General features: G+C 41.3%; 1 protein-coding gene across 13 annotated transcripts in view; it reads left to right on the forward strand.

Annotated features, from left to right (window-relative positions):
- The first annotated feature begins 3,086 nt into the window (after window positions 1-3,086).
- PPP2R3B (protein phosphatase 2 regulatory subunit B''beta) overlaps window positions 3,087-18,748 on the forward strand; it is a 45,761-nt gene continuing 30,099 nt past the window's right edge. For 2 of the 13 annotated variants that reach the window (XM_085532281.1, XM_085532318.1), the window contains exons 1-2: window positions 3,087-3,124; window positions 4,925-5,372. In XM_085532281.1, the coding sequence (XP_085388407.1) occupies window positions 5,025-5,372 (348 nt within the window). In that variant the 5' untranslated portion in view covers window positions 3,087-3,124; window positions 4,925-5,024. Of the gene's footprint in view, window positions 3,445-4,924; window positions 5,373-16,992; window positions 17,597-18,748 lie in introns of those variants that run through there. The other 11 variants (XM_085532289.1, XM_085532327.1, XM_015851320.3 and 8 more) reach the window with 7 other exon arrangements.

Genomic DNA, 18,748 nt, shown 5'->3' on the forward strand with positions numbered 1-18,748 from the left:
ATTCCCAGTTATTAATGTTCTCTTAGCCTTTCCCTTCAGTTTAAGTGAGGTTGCATAAAGCATCCAATGTCCTCTCCATTCTCCCCAAAAATAGTATCAGGACTCGCTGTTTTTGTGTGAGTGACAGAATGCTACATTTCATCCTGCAGTAAGTGGAACACAACATTCGCGCTTCCCTGAAGTCTCTCTGACTACACGCCATAAGCAAGTTTACAGGGAACGTCACCTTGGCAGCACATCCTCAATGAGCACTTCTGGCCAAGATTTTAAAATACAGCAACTTTAAAAACAAAAAAAGTGACTGCCCTGTCAGAAATATTCAGCACGCCTGCTTCCAACTAAGTTAACACACTAGAGAATCAGGACACAGTTATTTTTGTTCTTATATTTAGGTTACAACCCAGCTTCAGATGCCCGGATTTGAAAACTCTGAAATGTGTCAGCAAAAGCTCCATGGGAAGTCTGATCAAAATTCAACATTCTTCTTAAAGCAATATCTTAAGGAAGCACTGTTTTCTTCCCTATGTAATATGTGTTTGAAAAGCTCTAGAACAAGAACTCAGATAGATCCTGGCTGGTGAAACACACTTTCATCTAGAGCATGTATTTCATCATTGACCTTACATATCCTGTGGGATGATGACAACTCTGTATTTGAGATAGCATAAGACATCTAGCACAGCCCTGTGCAACCAGGTAAACTTACTACTGCAAATACACTGACCCTACCTAACTTCTGAAGTGAAAAATGTGGTTGTGTACACCTCAGACAATAATCTGGATTCTGAATCAGTGGAGAAAAATGAGCACTCTTAAATCATAATTCATCTGCTCTGGGTTAGCTGTCTGCATCAGGATAAAGTTAATCAGGCCTTAGAACAGCCTCTTCACTCCCACCAAGCACAAAAGGACTGGAGACAACTCTTTCTTATCCAGATTTCTAAGCTATATATATCCAACGTTCTTATGAAAAAAGCCCAGCTTTTTGTGAGTATAAAATGCTGGCAGAGAGCTGGAATACTCCCTATGACCAGCATTACCTTGTGTCACAACAAGTGACAAACCAGGGCAAAGAACTTCCATATTTAGCCATTAACATACATCAGCAGTACTGCTAGTATTCCTTTGAATATCAGACCTGGAAAACAAGGTCAGAAATGCCCTAGATGTAACAAAGCCAACAAGAATTGGAAGCTAATGTGGCTCTTCAAGTTCTGTGCCATCGCTTCAGCTTTCACATATCAGTTGGATATTGCATACTCAGTACTTTCACAGGCAGCAATTATTCAATTAGACTTTTAAATAAACTCACCCCTAAAACAGACATATTTCATACAAGCTGTAACACAGTAAATAAGATTGCTGATTTCCATACATTGAAACCAACAGAGAAAAGGCACAGCTTCTGTACTTATCATTCTATCAAAAACACGGAAATAGTAGTCAAAACTAAGTTCCAAGTTCCAGCTTTGGTGCAAGATCCAAACCAAGTAGTTCATTTTAGGCATTTTCCACTTTTGACCAAGTTTGGTCTCATTCATCTCTACAAACACACATCTCTAATGGTAGACATACTGTTGAAGAGACCTGATCCATCCAGAGGCATGCTCAAAATATCCCTGTCAATTGCAAGTATTTTTATGACTTGGTGATGGCGCCCAAAGCACTTTCTGTTTAACAGAAGACATGTGGAATTGATTCCTTTCTCATACCAATGTTAATCATGACAAATTCTAATAAAGTCAGAATTAAATTGCTTTGAATATACAATAGCATGCACAAGAGAATACTGTGACTGTGTGTATTGCTGAGGTTTTTTATATATTTTTTCATTTCTTCTGACTTATTTCTCCTTCTCCTCTGGGAGATCTCATTGCCAGTTTCAACAAAGGGCAGCATCTCTATGCAGATGATATCCAACTCTACAACTCTGTCAACTCACTCTCTGATCCCCTTCTTGCCACCTGTCTTCAATATGTCAATCACCAGATGGCTACACCATCACTAAGGAATGCTTCAAAGGCATTCAAAATGTTTTAAAAGTCCTCTTTGTTCCATGTCTGTGGCTCTGCTATCAGTCTTCTTAATTCAGCCTTTCAGTCCTGGGGCAGAAATTACACTTGCAGTCCATAACAGAGTTCTCTCTCTTTTTTTTTTTTTTTTTTTTTTTTCCCCTGCTTTAAAGCTACATCCACAATATTTACAGATTTATTCATACTTTGACATCTGACTCCTCTACTTTATACTGAATCACAGAATCACAGAATGACCCGGGTTGGAAGGGACCTCAAGGATCATGTAGTTCCAACCCCCCTGCCTGGCAGGGCCACCAAACATACACATTTACTACATCAGGTTGCCCAGGGCCCCGTCCAACCTGGTCTTGAACACCTCCAAGGACGGGGCATCCACAAACTCCCTGGGCAGCCTGTTCCAGGGCCTAACCACTCTCCTAGTGAAGAACTTCCCCCTAACATCCAACCTAAATCTTCCCTCTTTTAACTTAAAACCATTTCCCCGTGTCCTGCTATTGTCAGCCCTTTCGAAGAGTTTACTCCCCTCCTGGGAGTAAGTTCCCTTCAGGTACTGAAAGGCTGCAATGAGGTCACCCCGCAACCTTCTCTTCTCCAGGCTGAACAAACCCAACTCCCTCAGCCTGTCCTCATAGGGGAGGTGCTTTGCTCCAGTTTAGAACAATACCAGATTTCTAGATTTCACCAACTGGCAGCAAACAAAGCACTCTGAACAGTTGAAAAATGTTTGTGGAACGTTCTGTCGACATGTAGGGGTGAATGGGAAAGCTAGAAATAGAAGCCTGGGTCCAAAAGGACCACGACGATCATCCAGTTTCAACCCCCCTGCTATGTGCAGGGTCTCCAACCAGCAGAGCAGGCTGCCCAGTGCCACATCCAGCCTTGAATGCAAGCTGCCGGCCACATCACGGCCCACGCAGAGCCCGCCTACAGCTCCAGCTCCATGGAAGGCAGTAAGGCGGCTCCGCCCCCCTCACGTTACCACAGCAGCCGCTCGCCGCGTCTCCTCCGGGCCGGAGGAGCTGTCGCGAGGTTTGGGCCGGGAGTGGCGGTGGGCGCGGGGCGGGCCGGAAGGCGGCGCAGATTTGAAGGTAGCGGCGGGCTGCACCTTGTGGGGATGGTGAGGGCAGGTTGGGTTGTCTTCGGGCGCTTTCGTGCTGCTTGTCCGCTTTTGTGTCGTGCCACGTCGCTCTGAGAGCTGCTGGGAGGTGCGTGGCCCTCTCACAGGGCTGAGCGTGCGGGTCAACGGCTGCAGGTGTGCCGATGGAGGGCCGGCCCCGCCGAGGGTTGTTTGTGGAGTTGTTGGAGCAACGTGGCGATCGGTTCTGATGCTGTGTGTGGTGCTGGGTCTCAGAAAGAAACGTGTGTGTTCAGTGTGATGGGTGATTGAGCTTCTAAAAGTGCCAGTTCGGTAAGTTGGCTGGTAGGGTGTTATAAAGCCCTGGGCAAAGGCTGAGCCTTGGTGTGTTTCATTCTCATGTTCAAGTGCTCGTTTGTTATAAAAGGCTTCTGGTAGAGTGCTAGGAGAGCCTTTGCAGCTTTCAATACCTGAAGGGAACTTACTCCCAGGAGGGGAGTAAACTCTTCGAAAGGGCTGACAATAGCAGGACACGGGGAAATGGTTTTAAGTTAAAAGAGGGAAGATTTAGGTTGGATGTTGGGGGAAGTTCTTCACTAGGAGAGTGGTTAGGCCCTGGAACAGGCTGCCCAGGGAGGTTGTGGATGCCCCGTCCTTGGAGGTGTTCAAGACCAGGTTGGATGGGGCCCTGGGCAACCTGATCTAGTAAATGTGTATGTTTGGTGGCCCTGCCAGGCAGGGGGGTTGGAACTACATGATCCTTGAGGTCCCTTCCAACCCGGGTCATTCTGTGATTTCTGTGTGTGGATAAAATGGACATAAACGTGAGGGCTTAAAGCTTAAGCATTTCTATAAGCATCTGTCAGTGTGAAGTGACAGACCTAACATAGTAAAAAATAAAATAAAAATGGAGTAATCACAGGGTTTAACCTAGCTAGTCAGTATGTAGGTTGACTGCAGAGATAGTAATGGTAACCTGGGCTCAATTTCAGTGTTAAGCCCCAGTGCTCTGGCTTCTTGAAGGGTATGTATATTTCTCAAGTGAACTACTGAGCTCAGTCCTCAGGTCATATAAAGGCAACAGGACTAGAGGTGATGACCTAAAGTTGCCCCACGGTAACAGTTTGGGTATCAAAGCATTCTCAGTAGGAGCAGTGCTGCAGTGGCACAGGTTGCCCAGGGAGGTGGTGCAGTCACCATCCCTGGAGGTGCTCCAGAGCCATGTGGATGTGATACTGAGAGACGTGGTCAGTGGGCATGGTGGGGGTGGGCTGCTGGATGAGGAAGTCACACTGAAGATTTTCTTCTCAGTCACCGTCATTCATGCAGTGTGCCTTAAGCTATTTGCTGGGTGTCAGGGTTTTATGATCTTTTTTTAATTGGGTTATCGATATTCCATGTCATAACATCATGTAGTTCACTGAGAGTTAAAGAATTAATGTTCCAGTTCCGTGGACTGTCAATATCTCCAGGTGACTGGTTCCCAAAGGAGAACATCTATATATATTCCAGAAGACTTTCACTGTTCCATTTCTGTTTTCCGTCTTCCCCCCTCACCCCCCCCCCCCACCCTTTTCCCTTTTTTGGGCCAGTGGATCTGTAGGCCTGCTGTCCCATCACAGATATGGATAGGTGTAGAGATAACACCATGACACTGGGCTTGACTAATGACTTATGCTTACAAAACGATTCTTTGCCATTGCAGTCGCATGCTGTTGTCTCTCCCCACACCTGCTGTATCCTGTGGAAAGAGAAATATTAGTGTTTTTTTAAAGCTACAACATTAAATAAGAGTTTTTGTTTTTCTTCACAGGAACTTTCGATTCTGCGAGACACTGAAAGTGAAGTGGAATAAGCAGATAATTATCAAACCGTGATTTTGAATTTCTTGCAAGAAGGGAAACTTGTAGAAAATGCCACCTGGGAAAGTTTTACAACCTGTACTGAAAATGAAGGTGGATGAACTCTTTCTATGCTGGCTGAGTCAGTCTACAACTCAGCTGATGCTGAAGGACTGCTTGAAAAGAATCAAGAATGAGAAGAAAACTGAAATTGGCAACGGAGATGCAGGAAGCAGTGAAAATGAGAGGTTCACAACTAAGAATTCCAATTCAAAGCAAAGCACTTTAGGAGATATCAGGCTGCCTTTGATGCATTTCACTCCTCCTCAGCTTTCTACTACTCTTCCCTTAGCAACTTCAACCAGCCTAAGGAACGTGTCTAATGTTAAAGGAACACGTAGATCTTCAGGAGCTAGAGCAGTAAGTTTTGTTTCTTACTTATGACACCTATTTGTTGCAATGGAAGTGAATTTGTTCTTGTGAGTTGGGTGAGTTATGCAAGTAATAAGTTTCCCCAACAGGAGGTGTTGGGAGTGGAGCAAAGCAGCAGGGCAGAACATGCAATATCAATGCTAGCACTAATGGTTAAGTGACTTAAGGAGTTGTGGATGCCCCGTCCTTGGAGGTGTTCAAGACCAGGTTGGACGGGGCCCTGGGCAACCTGATCTAGTAAATGTGTATGTTTGGTGGACCTGCCAGGCAGGGGGGATGGAACTACATGATCCTTGAGGTCCCTTCCAACCCGGGTCATTCTGTGATTCTGTGACTTAACATTTCAAAAGACTGTCTCAGCTCCTTGCACATCTTTTGCTTTTATAAGCCGTGTGCATTTGACACAAAATGAAAAATGGATTGGTTTTATTTCCAATAATTTTTGAGGAGTAGAAAGCATCTTAAAAATGCCATATCATGCACTGCTGATTAATTGGGTATACCTGCCCTGGTTTTGAGCTACAGTTTCAAATATCACGTAATATTAATCTGTCTTGCAGCCAACTTGGGTGTTCTGTGTTTGTTTTGGTGGATAAAGCATATGTAAGGAAAGATCAGAACAAGCAATTACTCCCTTCTGAAGGATTACTCTGTGTGATAAGGTTAAGGCTAGTATCGATATTCTTGTTTTTCTTAACGGGCATGGTATGAGCAAACAAGAAGTGGTGGAAAAGCTAGAAATCTCCCTGTAAAACAAAAGGAGGGAAAAAAAAGTTCTTTCAGTAATGTCCTTGTGTCTGTTGAACAGTGTTTAGCGTACGGGAGTGAGGCAGTGGTGTTGATGGTGGGTTTTCTTTTTGAGAGTTGGAGAGTGAAAGAAATAAACTTAAAAGCCAAAGCTTAGACAGAAAGGCATAGGTCAGAGGGCCATGACTAACCCGAGGTATCATGCATGAAATATGTCTAATATTTAAATATTTAGCATTTTGTCAGACATGGTCACTTACCAAGGCTATTTAGTTTACAAAACACCTCTTGTTTATCATAATTTTTTTGCAAGAAGTAGCCTGAGACAGACATCAGTGCTTCAACTACTACACTCAGACTAATAAGCCCTCCCAGTATAGATGTAATTGTGAATAAATGTGAATCCCTGTGTTTGTTTGCAGTGTTATTTTTATAAAATACTCCCTTGACTGCAGCTATTCCTTGGTCTGATGATACCAGGCGCTGTTGTTAGTACAAGACTCCAATTTGTCTCTACTGAATCTGCATATTAACAAAGTAATTGTCTTGGTACTGCATGGTACGCTCAATGCTTCCTTTCTAGGACGGTCTTGATTTATAATAGACAATGCCTTCTATGCATGAAAGACATCCCTGCCACCAAACCTGATATTTTTCAACGCAGTCTAATTTCTAGCCCTTTTAGTAAATTGTAAAACAAAGCTGGATAGAAAATGATCTGATGACCGATTAAATTAAACGCTGCATATACAGCCTGCCTTATATCTAAGGAGCTGTTAACAGAGGCATCCTGTTTCTGCTCTTGTATTATGAGTCTGCATACTGGTAATTCATAAGTGTTCATTGCTCTTGACTACTCTCCTTACTTTGGTGCGTAACATAATCCATTGGCCAAACCTTATGTTTTAGGGAAGCCATCTCAGCTGAGAGTAGAATGGTTGGAGCTGAGAATGACTAAGTATCAGTTAATTCTAGTCTGTTCTTGGTGTTTATTGTGTGTGCATGATGGCTTATTGACATAATTTCTATTTGTTCATACCACCATATTCCCTGTTTTAGTAAAAATGAAGAGAGCTGGCCTCTTCAGTCTCTTCTATCAGACAAAAGTGACCATAGGGGGTTAGAAGCCACTGTTGTACTCAATGACTTCTTTGCCTGCTGTAATTTCTGCTCGTGAATGTTGGTTAATTGCTTTAAGTAGATATCATAAAGAAGAACTAGAAGGGATTCATAAGGATGCAATGTGGCTTACTTAATTGGAATCATTTGCGTAGTCCTGAGAAGGAACCTAAATGGGGTAGGTTGTTTCTTTCCCAGGAGTTGGACATAGGGAAGTTTCCAAGCAATAAGGAAGTTATTTGAGGCTTTATTATTCAGCTTAATTGAATTTTCTTACAAAGCGTTCCTAATCTTAAAGGCTTGTAAATTGTATTTGCAGAAAGCACTGGCTCTAAAGATAGTGCCAAGAGTTGCATAACTACATATTCTGCCATGACTGGATTTTCTCATAGAAAGCAAAATGTACCCCTCTTTACTCTGTGTGCCTGAGGGTGTTATTAGAGAACGGTTTTTACATCCCAACATGAAGAGCTGGAGAGTTATTACCTTTAGGACCATATAAGTCAACTGAAGCGTCTTCTTATTGAAGCTTTTCTTACTGTATGTGGGAATTCTGATAATGCTGCACACAGGCAGTAAGTTCATTTTATATACCTTTTCAGTGTCATTGAGCTGAATCACTACATTCTTTCTATCTCTTGAAAGTTAGGTAATAAGTAATAGGTAATAGTCTCGTACAGGTTGGAAGGGACCTTAGAGATCATCGAGTCCAACCCCCGGGATTCGAGCCTCTGTGTAGCAGAGCGACACTTCTACCACTTGCGCCACAGGGGGGATTCGAACCTGGGCCCCAGTGCTGCAACGCGGCATTGCTACCACTGCACCACCAGGCAAACTCTTCTGAAGGACATAAGACAAAGAAGCTGATAACAGAAGAACTGATATCCTCAGGCCATAACTAGGTAATAATTATGAATACTTAGGAAGTGCTGTTTTTGTACTACTTGTTTCTGTACTTAAAAACAGGTAGTGCAGAATGGGGAGCATTCTTGGAACGCCAGTCTTGAAACTAATTAGCTTTAACACCTAAATTTCTTGGGTGATGAGAGAACCTACATTGTCTGTATGGTTAAGGTGGACAAAAAATTGAGGCACTTGAAACAAGAATTAACTTATTCTACTTGGAATGCTTGAAGCCAGGTTCTGGAAGAACAGTGGATCAGAATAGCCTGCGGGTTTAATCTTCAGACACGTAAAACCAGACAGAACTCAACAGTGAAAATTCATCCTAGTGTGTTTTGGTGCAAGTGAAAACAAAACGTGGTTTGTTTAGGGGTTGGATTTTTGTTTGGTTTTTTCTTTTTTCCCCTCTTTGTTTGCCTGGTGTCACTCACAGTGAGTTCAGTTTCTGGCCACATCTATTGTGTGAGCATAGTAATTGCAAAGTTCTGGTAATGTGAAGGGCTTGACAGTGTTCAGTGTACTGAAACTGTGATTGGTATATCCTTAATGTATTAAGATAACAAGAAATCAGAAGCAGAGAGGGACCTCAACAATTATCTTGAATGCTTTACGAGCATAACGTTGTATGGAGGAAATTCTAGAGCTTTAACTTCTAAGCTTGAGGAATTGTTGCTGTAGTTTTCTTTCAACCTCTGTCTCTACTGTACATGGGTTTCACAGTGTCCCTGGCACACTAGATTATCTTAAACATGGAGGATGCACAATTGTATGCTGTTCATCACACTGTCAAAAATGCCAGGCCTCAAGGCCTAGAAGATGCCGCAGGCAAGATATTTAATCCAAACCAGCTGGTGTGCAAGGCATCTGGGGAAACAATTCACAGAATTTCCTATGGGCATTTTGAAGGGGGGGGGGAGGGGTGTGGAGAGATGTCATATGATCTGAAGAAGTTCAAAGTTATTTTCCATTTCTCTGCAGGGGCGACCTTTGACATAAAGGTACTTTTTAAACAGGTTTTTGTATAGCCTTTTCTTGGTGGAGCACACTGTTCAGCTTCTTATCCCTGTGACAGTTATTAAAGCTCATTATCCTATGTTTGTGACTTTTTTTTTTACTACGTTGTTATATTGTAGTGTATAGCTTTTTCATCACTAACATTCCTATCAAATTTCTGTTTCCAATTAGTCTGATTCAAATGTAGTGGTGTTGCTAGAATCCATTTTAGCTTAAAGGGAAACAAAAACTGTTGAACATTAAGACAAAGGTTTGAGTATAATAGTGCTAAGAGTTGCTTATTAGAACAAATGAGCTCTTTGGATGTCATGAGCCTTAGATCTGCACCTTTTAGATCAGTGTTGGGATGTCTCCATGTTCTGCAGGTGTATGTGCTTTATGTTTTGGGGAAACCACCACTAATGACTGTCTTTGAATCTAGGCAGCTTTTCATTCTGGTAGGTACTGAACTTTGATGTCAGTCTTGACATTTCAACTTGACATGAGTTGCATTAAGATTGCACAACGCACTAGATTATGTATGGTCTAACATGTATGCTCCCTAACTCTACATTAAGGAAATCTAGCATTAGTAGTGCTATCTCCCGTCACTCTAGTGGTGAGGTGGTGGATTTGTTTTCCAACTCAAGCCTGTGACTTAAAAGCAGACTGTAAATAACCTGGTGTCAAGCTGGTGTAATTCTGGGATGATAACAGTGTGCAATAACAATTGTCAGAACTAATGTTCACAGTAGTAGTCTTTCTATAATGCCTATAAAGGAAGGATGGCCAGAAGTTCATACTGAAGTTTGGCAAAGTGCAGCCATAGGTATTCCTAGGAAATTGTTACTGTTTCAACTGTGGTTTAAAAAAAATAGTCAATGTAAGCAGAACCAGTAATCACAGAATCACAGAATGACCTGGGTTGGAAGGGACCTCAAGGATCATGTAGTTCCAACCCCCCTGCCTGGCAGGGCCACCAAACATACACATTTACTAGATCAGGTTGCCCAGGGCCCTGTCCAACCTGGTCTTGAACACCTCCAAGTAATATGTTGTATATATTGTGGTAGTGGTGTTCTTAATCTTTACTGTACTGAATAGCTTGGAACAGAAGAATCGTTATCCTGATTGGAGAACTACTGATTCATTCTATGTGTAAATGACAAACAATGTTATTTATTCACTGTTGTAGCTTTTTTGGTACTGTCCTTTTAGATTTTTGAGAACCCTGCCACATGCCATCTACTTGTTGTCAGCAAGAAATGAATTTGAGACCAGAAGAATGTATGAACTTACTTCAGTACAAAACAATTAATGCAGTTCATCCTGTGAACTAGATGGGCCTAGACCATGACTGCTCACAGCTGAAGCATTGTACATGTAGCTGTCTTGAAAAATTGAAATTTAGGCCACCTAAATAGTTTCTTTAACTGGAGAAAATACCTGTTAAGCACTCTGTGTTCTCTGCAGTCTACAAACAAGTGCTAAATTTAATGTTTTAGTTGTGACATTATGCATAAGTAATTCCATTGTGTTGAGTTGATTTGTGTTCTTGTCTTCCAGTTAACAGTAAGCCAATGATAGTTGGTAGTTAACAGCATTGGCAGTTAAGGTTTATGTTCTATCAGCAATGGATACAACTTAAATTTATGCCACATAAAGCTAACTGGCAATCAAATGATGTTCTCAGGTGTGTGGTGGTACTTCATGTTAGGTGTATCTCATTCCCAGGTCAGAAAATCTACAGCTGCCCTTGTGCTGTTTCCTGTTTCTTGACTACAGGTACTTGCAGTGATAATGGGTTCTTGAGGCTGTTGGGTTGTGTCCTTACTGCTTGGTTTCATTTCACATGAATCTAGCCTTACATACTTGACCTGTGTAGATCTTAACTAAAAACTAAGTCTGATTTCAGGCAACAAATAAGATCAATTGGAAGTGTGCAGGGAGCCTACAACAACATGTACAGGTATAAGAAATGATTACGCAGGGAGAACGTATGTGTGGATGATAAGGGAAAAACAGCAAAACTATTTGTAACATGTAAATATGCCCACCGTGCAAGGACTTCATCTGGACATTGTTGACATCACCTTGACAAAACACGGTTTAAAGAGCTTATGGAACTGTCTGACTTGATCTATTTGTAGAATTCAGCAGAATAGGTAATAATAGGTAATAGTCTCATGCGGGTTGGAAGGGACCTTAGAGATCATTGAGTCCAACCCCCGTGATTCGAGCCTCTGTGCTGCAGAGCGGCACTTCTACCACTTGCACCACAGGGGGGATTCAAACACCCAGAATCAGGAGAAACGTTTCTAAACTATTCCCATAAGAGTTAGATGAGTATTGATAATCAGTCTAATGTTATTGTTCATAAATGTACTTATTTTACAGCAAATACCTTTTTAAAAGTCTTCAGTTGTAACTTTGGAAACAAGAAGTTAAGAGTAGGTCTTTGTAGGAGTTCTATCAGAAACTCCACTATTAAGTTATAATTTACTGTCTTACTGACTTTCTTGTAGAACAAGTGGGTCTGTATCTTAAGTTTCTTGATTTGTTATTTTTGCTTAAGGCCTTTGGGGAGGGAAATCCAAAGCAAAAACATTTGCAGGAATCTTTCCTGCAGCTGTCACTCGAAATTGCTGTCTTGTGATTTCAAGGACTAAATTACACGAGGCATTAGCTTATGTTGCTTGCATTGAAACAGTGATTGTGCTTTCATAGACAAATCGTTTTAGTTTTGGAAAAGATGAATTTAAAATTCAGTCGATGTGAAGTACTGAAAGTTAGCACTATATTTAGTAAGTTGCCTGACAGTTGAGGATCATAAATCCACTGTTTTATTATATCAGGTTACTCTGTCAACTTCTGAATTAAGGTAACAATTGGTAAATGTTACCAATGTCAAAATGAAGAGATTTTCACACAGAATCACAGATCACAGAATCACAGAATGACCCGGGTTGGAAGGGACCTCAAGGATCATGTAGTTCCAGCCCCCCTGCCTGGCAGGGCCACCAAACATACACATTTACTAGATCAGGTTGCCCAGGGCCCCGTCCAACCTGGTCTTGAACACCTCCAAGGACGGGGCATCCACAGCCTCCCTGGGCAGCCTGTTCCAGGGCCTAACCACTCTCCTAGTATAGAAGTGGTACATGTAGCTTTGAAAAGCTGTGTAATACATAAATAAGACTCCATTATAAAAGTTTGTCTATTGACGGGTGTCTCACTCCAATTTGTAGAAATCCAAGTGGTGTTGTTAATCAGCTTGACCCTTCATTTCAGTATATTCTTCAGTTCTGAGGCATACATTAGTAAAGTTACACATGCATGAACTGTAGCTTCCTCTGTGGATAAGCCCTGTCAGGGCTGTTAATTTGAAAAACAGCATCCTATTAGAGCTGGTGTAACTTAAATTTGTATGAGCTTTAGGAGAGTTTTTTATTGTACCCATCTGCTTGATAGTTACCTTAGCAGCATCAATTTGGATGCTCTTCTTTTCATGATCTGATGGGTAGGATCATGTGAAGCAACTTCAGGTAAGGGTCTGAAGAACATCAGTTCCATCACTGTGAGAATAAGTTTCGACTTTGTGTCCTTATTTCATAATAGAGCCATAGGTTTTAGGCAGTGGGAATAAAAATTGACACTTATGAACTGAGTATTGAAGAAATCAGTCTCAGTAGGTTCTCCCCAAACCTGAGTGGGTCAGCTTGTCAACAGACAGTCTTGGTTGCTTATGCAGTTACATGGATGATAAACAGGATTTTCTGTGCTGTGTACTGTTTGTTTTTGTGACATTTCTAGAGAATGGAAAAATACATTTTATCTATTTGTCTAAAATTCACAATCAGTAAATCTGGCTTCCCTCTCCTGATAGGAGGATATTTTGGTCATTGCTCTTAGAATCACAGAATGGTTTGGGTTGGAAGGGACCTTTAAGATCACCTACTTCCAACCCCCTGCTACAGGCAGGGATACCTCCCACTAGACCAGGTTGCTCACAGCCCCATCCAGCCTGGCCTTGAGTGCTTCCTGGAAGGGGGCATTAAGTTCCTCTCCTCATAATAGAGTATATTATGAGTATATATACAACCCAACCCAGTATGTGGTCAACTGAGACATTCCCTCATTCCTACAAAGAGGTTTTCCTTTACAGAAGTGATTTCAGAGTCTTGGGAGGGGGTTCTAGAATTCTGTCTAAGCAGAGGTATTCTGTCCATCATAAAATCTAATCTGACTGAAATTTACATCATTTTTTTAATCTTTACCCTCATTTTTCTCTGCCTTAAGAACTGCTAATACAACAGTGGTCCACAGGCCTATTACTGTTCTGAAGGGCTTAAGATCTGCAGTAAATAATGCATCTACCCAGCCGGAATTACTTTTACTGAAGTGCAATGCCATTTGCATCTACTGTCGTGCAGTAGCTTTTGCCAAAAATCATTTGATTTGTTGGTTGTTCAGTCTGACTGTGGAACTTGGCAGTAAGGAGCAGGGAACTGAATAATTAACAGTTAGTTATCTGGTATTTACCCAAATAACAGAGCTTATTTAGTTCTAGTGCCTCTCAGTGCATCAAAGGTCAGGTGTAGACTTACCTGGTCTAGAAATGGCTCTTAATAATATCAAATAATGTCGAATCTAGTAATAATCCTTTGAGAAGACAGAGGCAAGAAGAAAAATAACAGGGGTTTTAGGGGTTATTTGAGGGTTTGGGGTTGTGATAGTGGGTTGTTGGGTGGTGGTTATATTTGGGGTGGAGCGGGGTTGTGGTGGTGGTTGTTGTTGGGGTGTTTGTTTGTTTTTGTCAATCAGAGAATTGTTGCTTTTATCTGTCTGTGTCTCTTCTGTTTTTTTACATAGTTTCTTCTTTGCCTTTCCTGCCATACAGTTGGTATATTTTGCTCAGCATCTTTAGCTGCTGGGCTCCTTTTATGATATATCTTCTTGAGCTATTTACTTGTACCAACAGTGCATTTTTTTCCCCTTCTAGATATCTGAAAAAATATCCTCTGTATTAAGTTTGTCATGTTATTTCATCTGTTTCCTGTATTCAGGAAGGTGTTACTTTGCCTTAGTTATCTTTACAGCTCTTTTCTGCCCCTCTCTAGTCAGTTACTTTTGTACCAGGCTTTACTAGATGCATATGTTGACTGTTGTAGAGATCTGACAGTTCTTTCCACAATTAACCCAGAACACACTTGAATTTATGCTGCACACTGTTGCCATTGAGCTCGTTCATGCAGCCTTATGTAAACTGTATCCAAAGGCCAAACAGACCTTCTGTCACCTTGGTTCACATTGAAATTGGACTGAGATCTGGATCTTAGGTTTTGTACAGCTGAGTGCAACACTGCCTGTTGAGTTTCTTCTTAGGATCTTTAATGTTTGGCTGTGGGTATTTTTTATAGCATTTGAGATCAGTTTCCTATAATCTCCCAAGACTTTAGATGTACTATCAGTATATACTTTTGACTAAGAATTGCATTTTGTAGCTAAACATATAAGTTGCTTTAGATTTCTGTTTCTTCCACATTACCCAAAACATCAGTGAACCGTGTCCAACTTGAATATTTCTGTGTTGCAGCCACATAAATACTGTGCTGCTCTTGTTGCACATGCTCAGGCCATTGGTAAACTCCTTAACCACAGTCCCTCGAGTCACTTCCATTCATAGTGTTTATCTTTAGCTTTGGAAGGAAGCTCTGAGCATGTATCTTCCCTTCTGTTTATCTAGCTTATAATAAGCTGCCAGGATGCTTGAACGGCTTCATGGCTGGTATCCAGCCCTTCACCCAGGAAAATATTTTGCCTTAGCTTTTGCTGGAGAGAATTCAGATTCAAGGAAATGTAACACTACACCTGGATGTTCCTTGTCCAATCTGGATGGAAGCTGACTTTCCCTTTCTCTTGTGACTAATTCACGACTGAAAAGGTTAAAGCTGATTTTAAGGGGCTCATAAACACACTGCTGGTACCTCTCTAAATGTGGCAGTACAAACCTTTTTATATTTAGATAGTGAAGAGGGGGTGATTAATAGCTGCCGCTGTACTTACTCCTCACAGCGTATTGCAACTAAGTGTTCACTAAATACTCGGAGCCCCATTTTAAAGAGGGAGGAAAATCCACAACTCTTCAAAATATGGTTGAAAGCACCAGTGTCTTACTGAGGGTCCTTCAGGGAGCTTCAGTCCCTTAGCTCAACTGTGTGGCAGTCAGTCATCTTAATGACAAACAGCCACCTCAAGGAAGAGCCCTATTGTAGTAGTGAAGTGAAGCACGTCACCTTACCTTGTGAAAAGGGGTGACATTCTCAGTTTAGATAAGCAGATACCTTTCCTTATGTATCTTTGTTCTCTAAAGGAAGGCCTTTTTCTCCCTAAACTGAAATGTAATCTGCTTCGCCTGTGTGCAACACAACCTTCCTGACCTTCCCCGAACATCTTAGTCTGGAATTGGCATCTGCTGCCAGAGTAGGATTCTTCTCCTACTCTAACACCTCAGTCCCCCTTCTCAGGTTCCAGCCATGCTGCTGTTGTGTGCCACCCTCACTGGTCTCTCTGCTGGCTTCCTTGTGAGTCAGGGTTATAGGTTAGTTGATCTGATCTTCCTAAAAGGCAGTGAGTGACAGCCAGATTTGCTCTGTGCAGTTTGACAGTCTGGTCATGCCAAACACAACATGTCTGACTCCTGCCTAGTCAATTCCTTTCTTGTTCTCCTACTTCCGAGAGAAATAAATATCTTCATAACAAGTTGCAATAAGAAACAGGTGGGAAACACTGGCCACTAAATTAAACTCAAGAAAACAGACTTCTTGTCAACATTTACTTCCTAGTAGTATCTGATAAAGTAAAAAGGAACCAATTTAGACAAGTCATAGAATTACAGTCATGTTTCACTGGTACCTTTTCAGTTTCTTTCTTCTGAATCTTGCTGTCTGTTGTGGAGTTTTACTAAACCGATCCATGACAGAGTAGCTATGAATAGAAGAAGTAGGCTAAAGATCATAAACAAAACGCAGAGCTAAAATAATGTAGTCAAGTAAGGGAAAACTTGAGCTTTGTAGTGAAACAGTTGTTCTAGTGTTTCTTGGTATGTGTACATCTTTATCTAATCAAGAAAGTTATTTAAAGCATGAGGGATGAAAACATCATGACTGGCTCTGTCTTGCCGTTCAGTAGATTCACGTTTGCATAACTGGTCAGAAGTATCAAACAGGTGATATTCTTAGAGAATTTAAAGGGCTAGGAGTATTTTCAACTTGATTTTATGATGTGAAAACTTCCAGTTATCATCTAATATGCATCAGACTGTAAAAGAACGATAGGATACAGTGTCACTTGAATTTCTGCAAAAACTAATCATATTTCTGCTTCTGGGAAGGAGATTGCTGTGGTCTGAAAGATTGCATTATTCCTCATAAAATGCATTTGAGATTCATTACACTGAAAAAAGAGTGTAATGGTACCTAACTCTAACATTAGTGCTTCTGAAATTTGGTAGATATGCAATGTAACATGTGGATGTTGATGTTTATAAGAACTATTTGAGCAAGAAATGCGTCTCCTGCCAGTTTTGCTCAGATTTTGTTGCATCACTGATATTTCTAATATACTTTTTCTGTAAAACATTTGCTGCTATTATTTTCTACCATGCTATTTGGCTGATCAGAATCTTGTGATACAATAACTGACATCTAGATGAATTCAGAAAATGTGTTTCATGAAGCTAGTTGAGCCACTCCGTGAGAGTTTGCAGCTTTTTCTGTTGTCGCTTTCCTTTTTTTTTCAGTGTAATAGGATTCCTGTTAAAGGGCTGAAGAGCTTAGAAAGAGCTGAACTGCTGTTTAGTAAGCCTTCCATGAGGTACTTCATTGAAGCTAGACAGTGAGTGTTTTGTGACAGAAGGAAAAGCTGAGGGGGATGGGAGGAGGAGGAAGCTCCGACATGACCACGGCTGGCCTCTTCACATTCCTCCAGGGCTTGCTTTTTTAAAATTGGAAGCTGCTTTTATAGATGCTGCTCCAAACAGGTTTGGTTTTTTTCCATACTATCCCGTTTAGACTTTGGAATGCATGGACGAAAGGGCAGGCCCCCAAAGTGACTTTCCAATCTGTTTTCGTGATTCCAGCCAAGTTCCCTTTAATGTATGGAGCAGGCGAAGTTGAGCTGACTCTCTTATAATATCACGGAACTCAGGCGCAGCTGCTGCTTTAAGTGGCACTGCGTGATAATACAACAGCTCTGCTATTTACTGGGACTCAAGTGCCTGGACTGGCACACAGAGACATTATATGAAATCCGAAAGCATGAGGATAAAGGAAATTTCTTTGCGGCAAGATCCTGATCTAAGGAAGGAGTTGGCACTGCTAGCTCGAGGATGTGATTTTGTTTTACCTTCTAGATTCAAGAAGAGACTGAAAGCTTTTCAGCAGGTCCAGGTTTGTCTTTCAGATCTTATGCAATTAAGTTATTGTAGTTAATTGTGCTTCTTCAGCCACACAAACTTCAGGAAATATATCAAAGTTCTTGCTCAACTAGCAGTATTTCAGTAAGTTTCAGATCTGATTCTCTCTGTGTTTTAGAAGACTATGCAGGTGGTTCTCTGCAAACAAACAAGACAGGAGGGCTTACTGAATCGTGTAGTGTAGATAAAGTGTGACTGCACACAGAGGTGCATGCAGTGGGACACTGGTGTGCTTGATGCCATTAAACTTCAACAGCATGTTTTCCATAATCTACGTGCATTTTTTTTTTCCTGGGGTTTTAACTTACCTTTTACTGAAACTGGGCATACAAAATTGGCTCAAACTGTACTAACTCAAGCAGGATATGTTGAAAGGTGCTTTCTTACTTGTGTGACGACCCTGAAATCCCTTATATTGTTTATTTCATCTGAATTTTAAAGAGATATCTGTTGTGTGGTAACGTGTGCCTTTCTGCTGTTTTGCAGCAGTGAGTTAAATCCACCATTTTAAAGTGAGCTCGTAATTGAAAATAGAAGCGTTTGAAATGCATACTTAGTAGGAAAACTACTTGCAGAGTGAATGTTTCAGAGAGGCAAGAGCTTACAACTGTTTTATAGGAAAGCTGGTATTTCCTCAACCACCACCTAACTTGTGTTTTGGTGGTATATGAATTCATTCACTTTGTCCTTACCTCACCTTCACTTCTAATTCATGTACTGAAGATACATCCGTGACAGCATGTATGACATTTGTTCTATACTCCTTTTAAATAAGGGGAGTTTGGCATCCGAATAATAATTGCGTTGTCTTTGGATTTGTGGCTTTTCCAATCATTCTAAATATAGCCTGCTACTTAATTTTGTATTCAGTGCACTAGTGTCCCTTTCAGGTGACCTTCAAGAGGGGGCCACGGAGCCCTGTGATGGTGAAAAGGTGTTAGGCTGGTATCTGCTACGTTGTTATTTCGGTTTTCTTTCAGCTGAGTTTTATAAGCAATGTTTATTCTTTTGCTGAAAGCAAAGTTCTAGTGCTGAACCCCTCTGTTTCAGTATAAGTTTGTGATTGAAAGTAATTTGCTGCTTGAACTTTTCATGGTGAAACTACCGAAAGAAATGAAAATTGTAT

This window comes from Coturnix japonica, chromosome 1 (assembly GCF_054131305.1).
Source record: "Coturnix japonica strain WE chromosome 1, WE-NBRP24, whole genome shotgun sequence".
Lineage (NCBI taxonomy): Eukaryota > Metazoa > Chordata > Aves > Galliformes > Phasianidae > Coturnix > Coturnix japonica.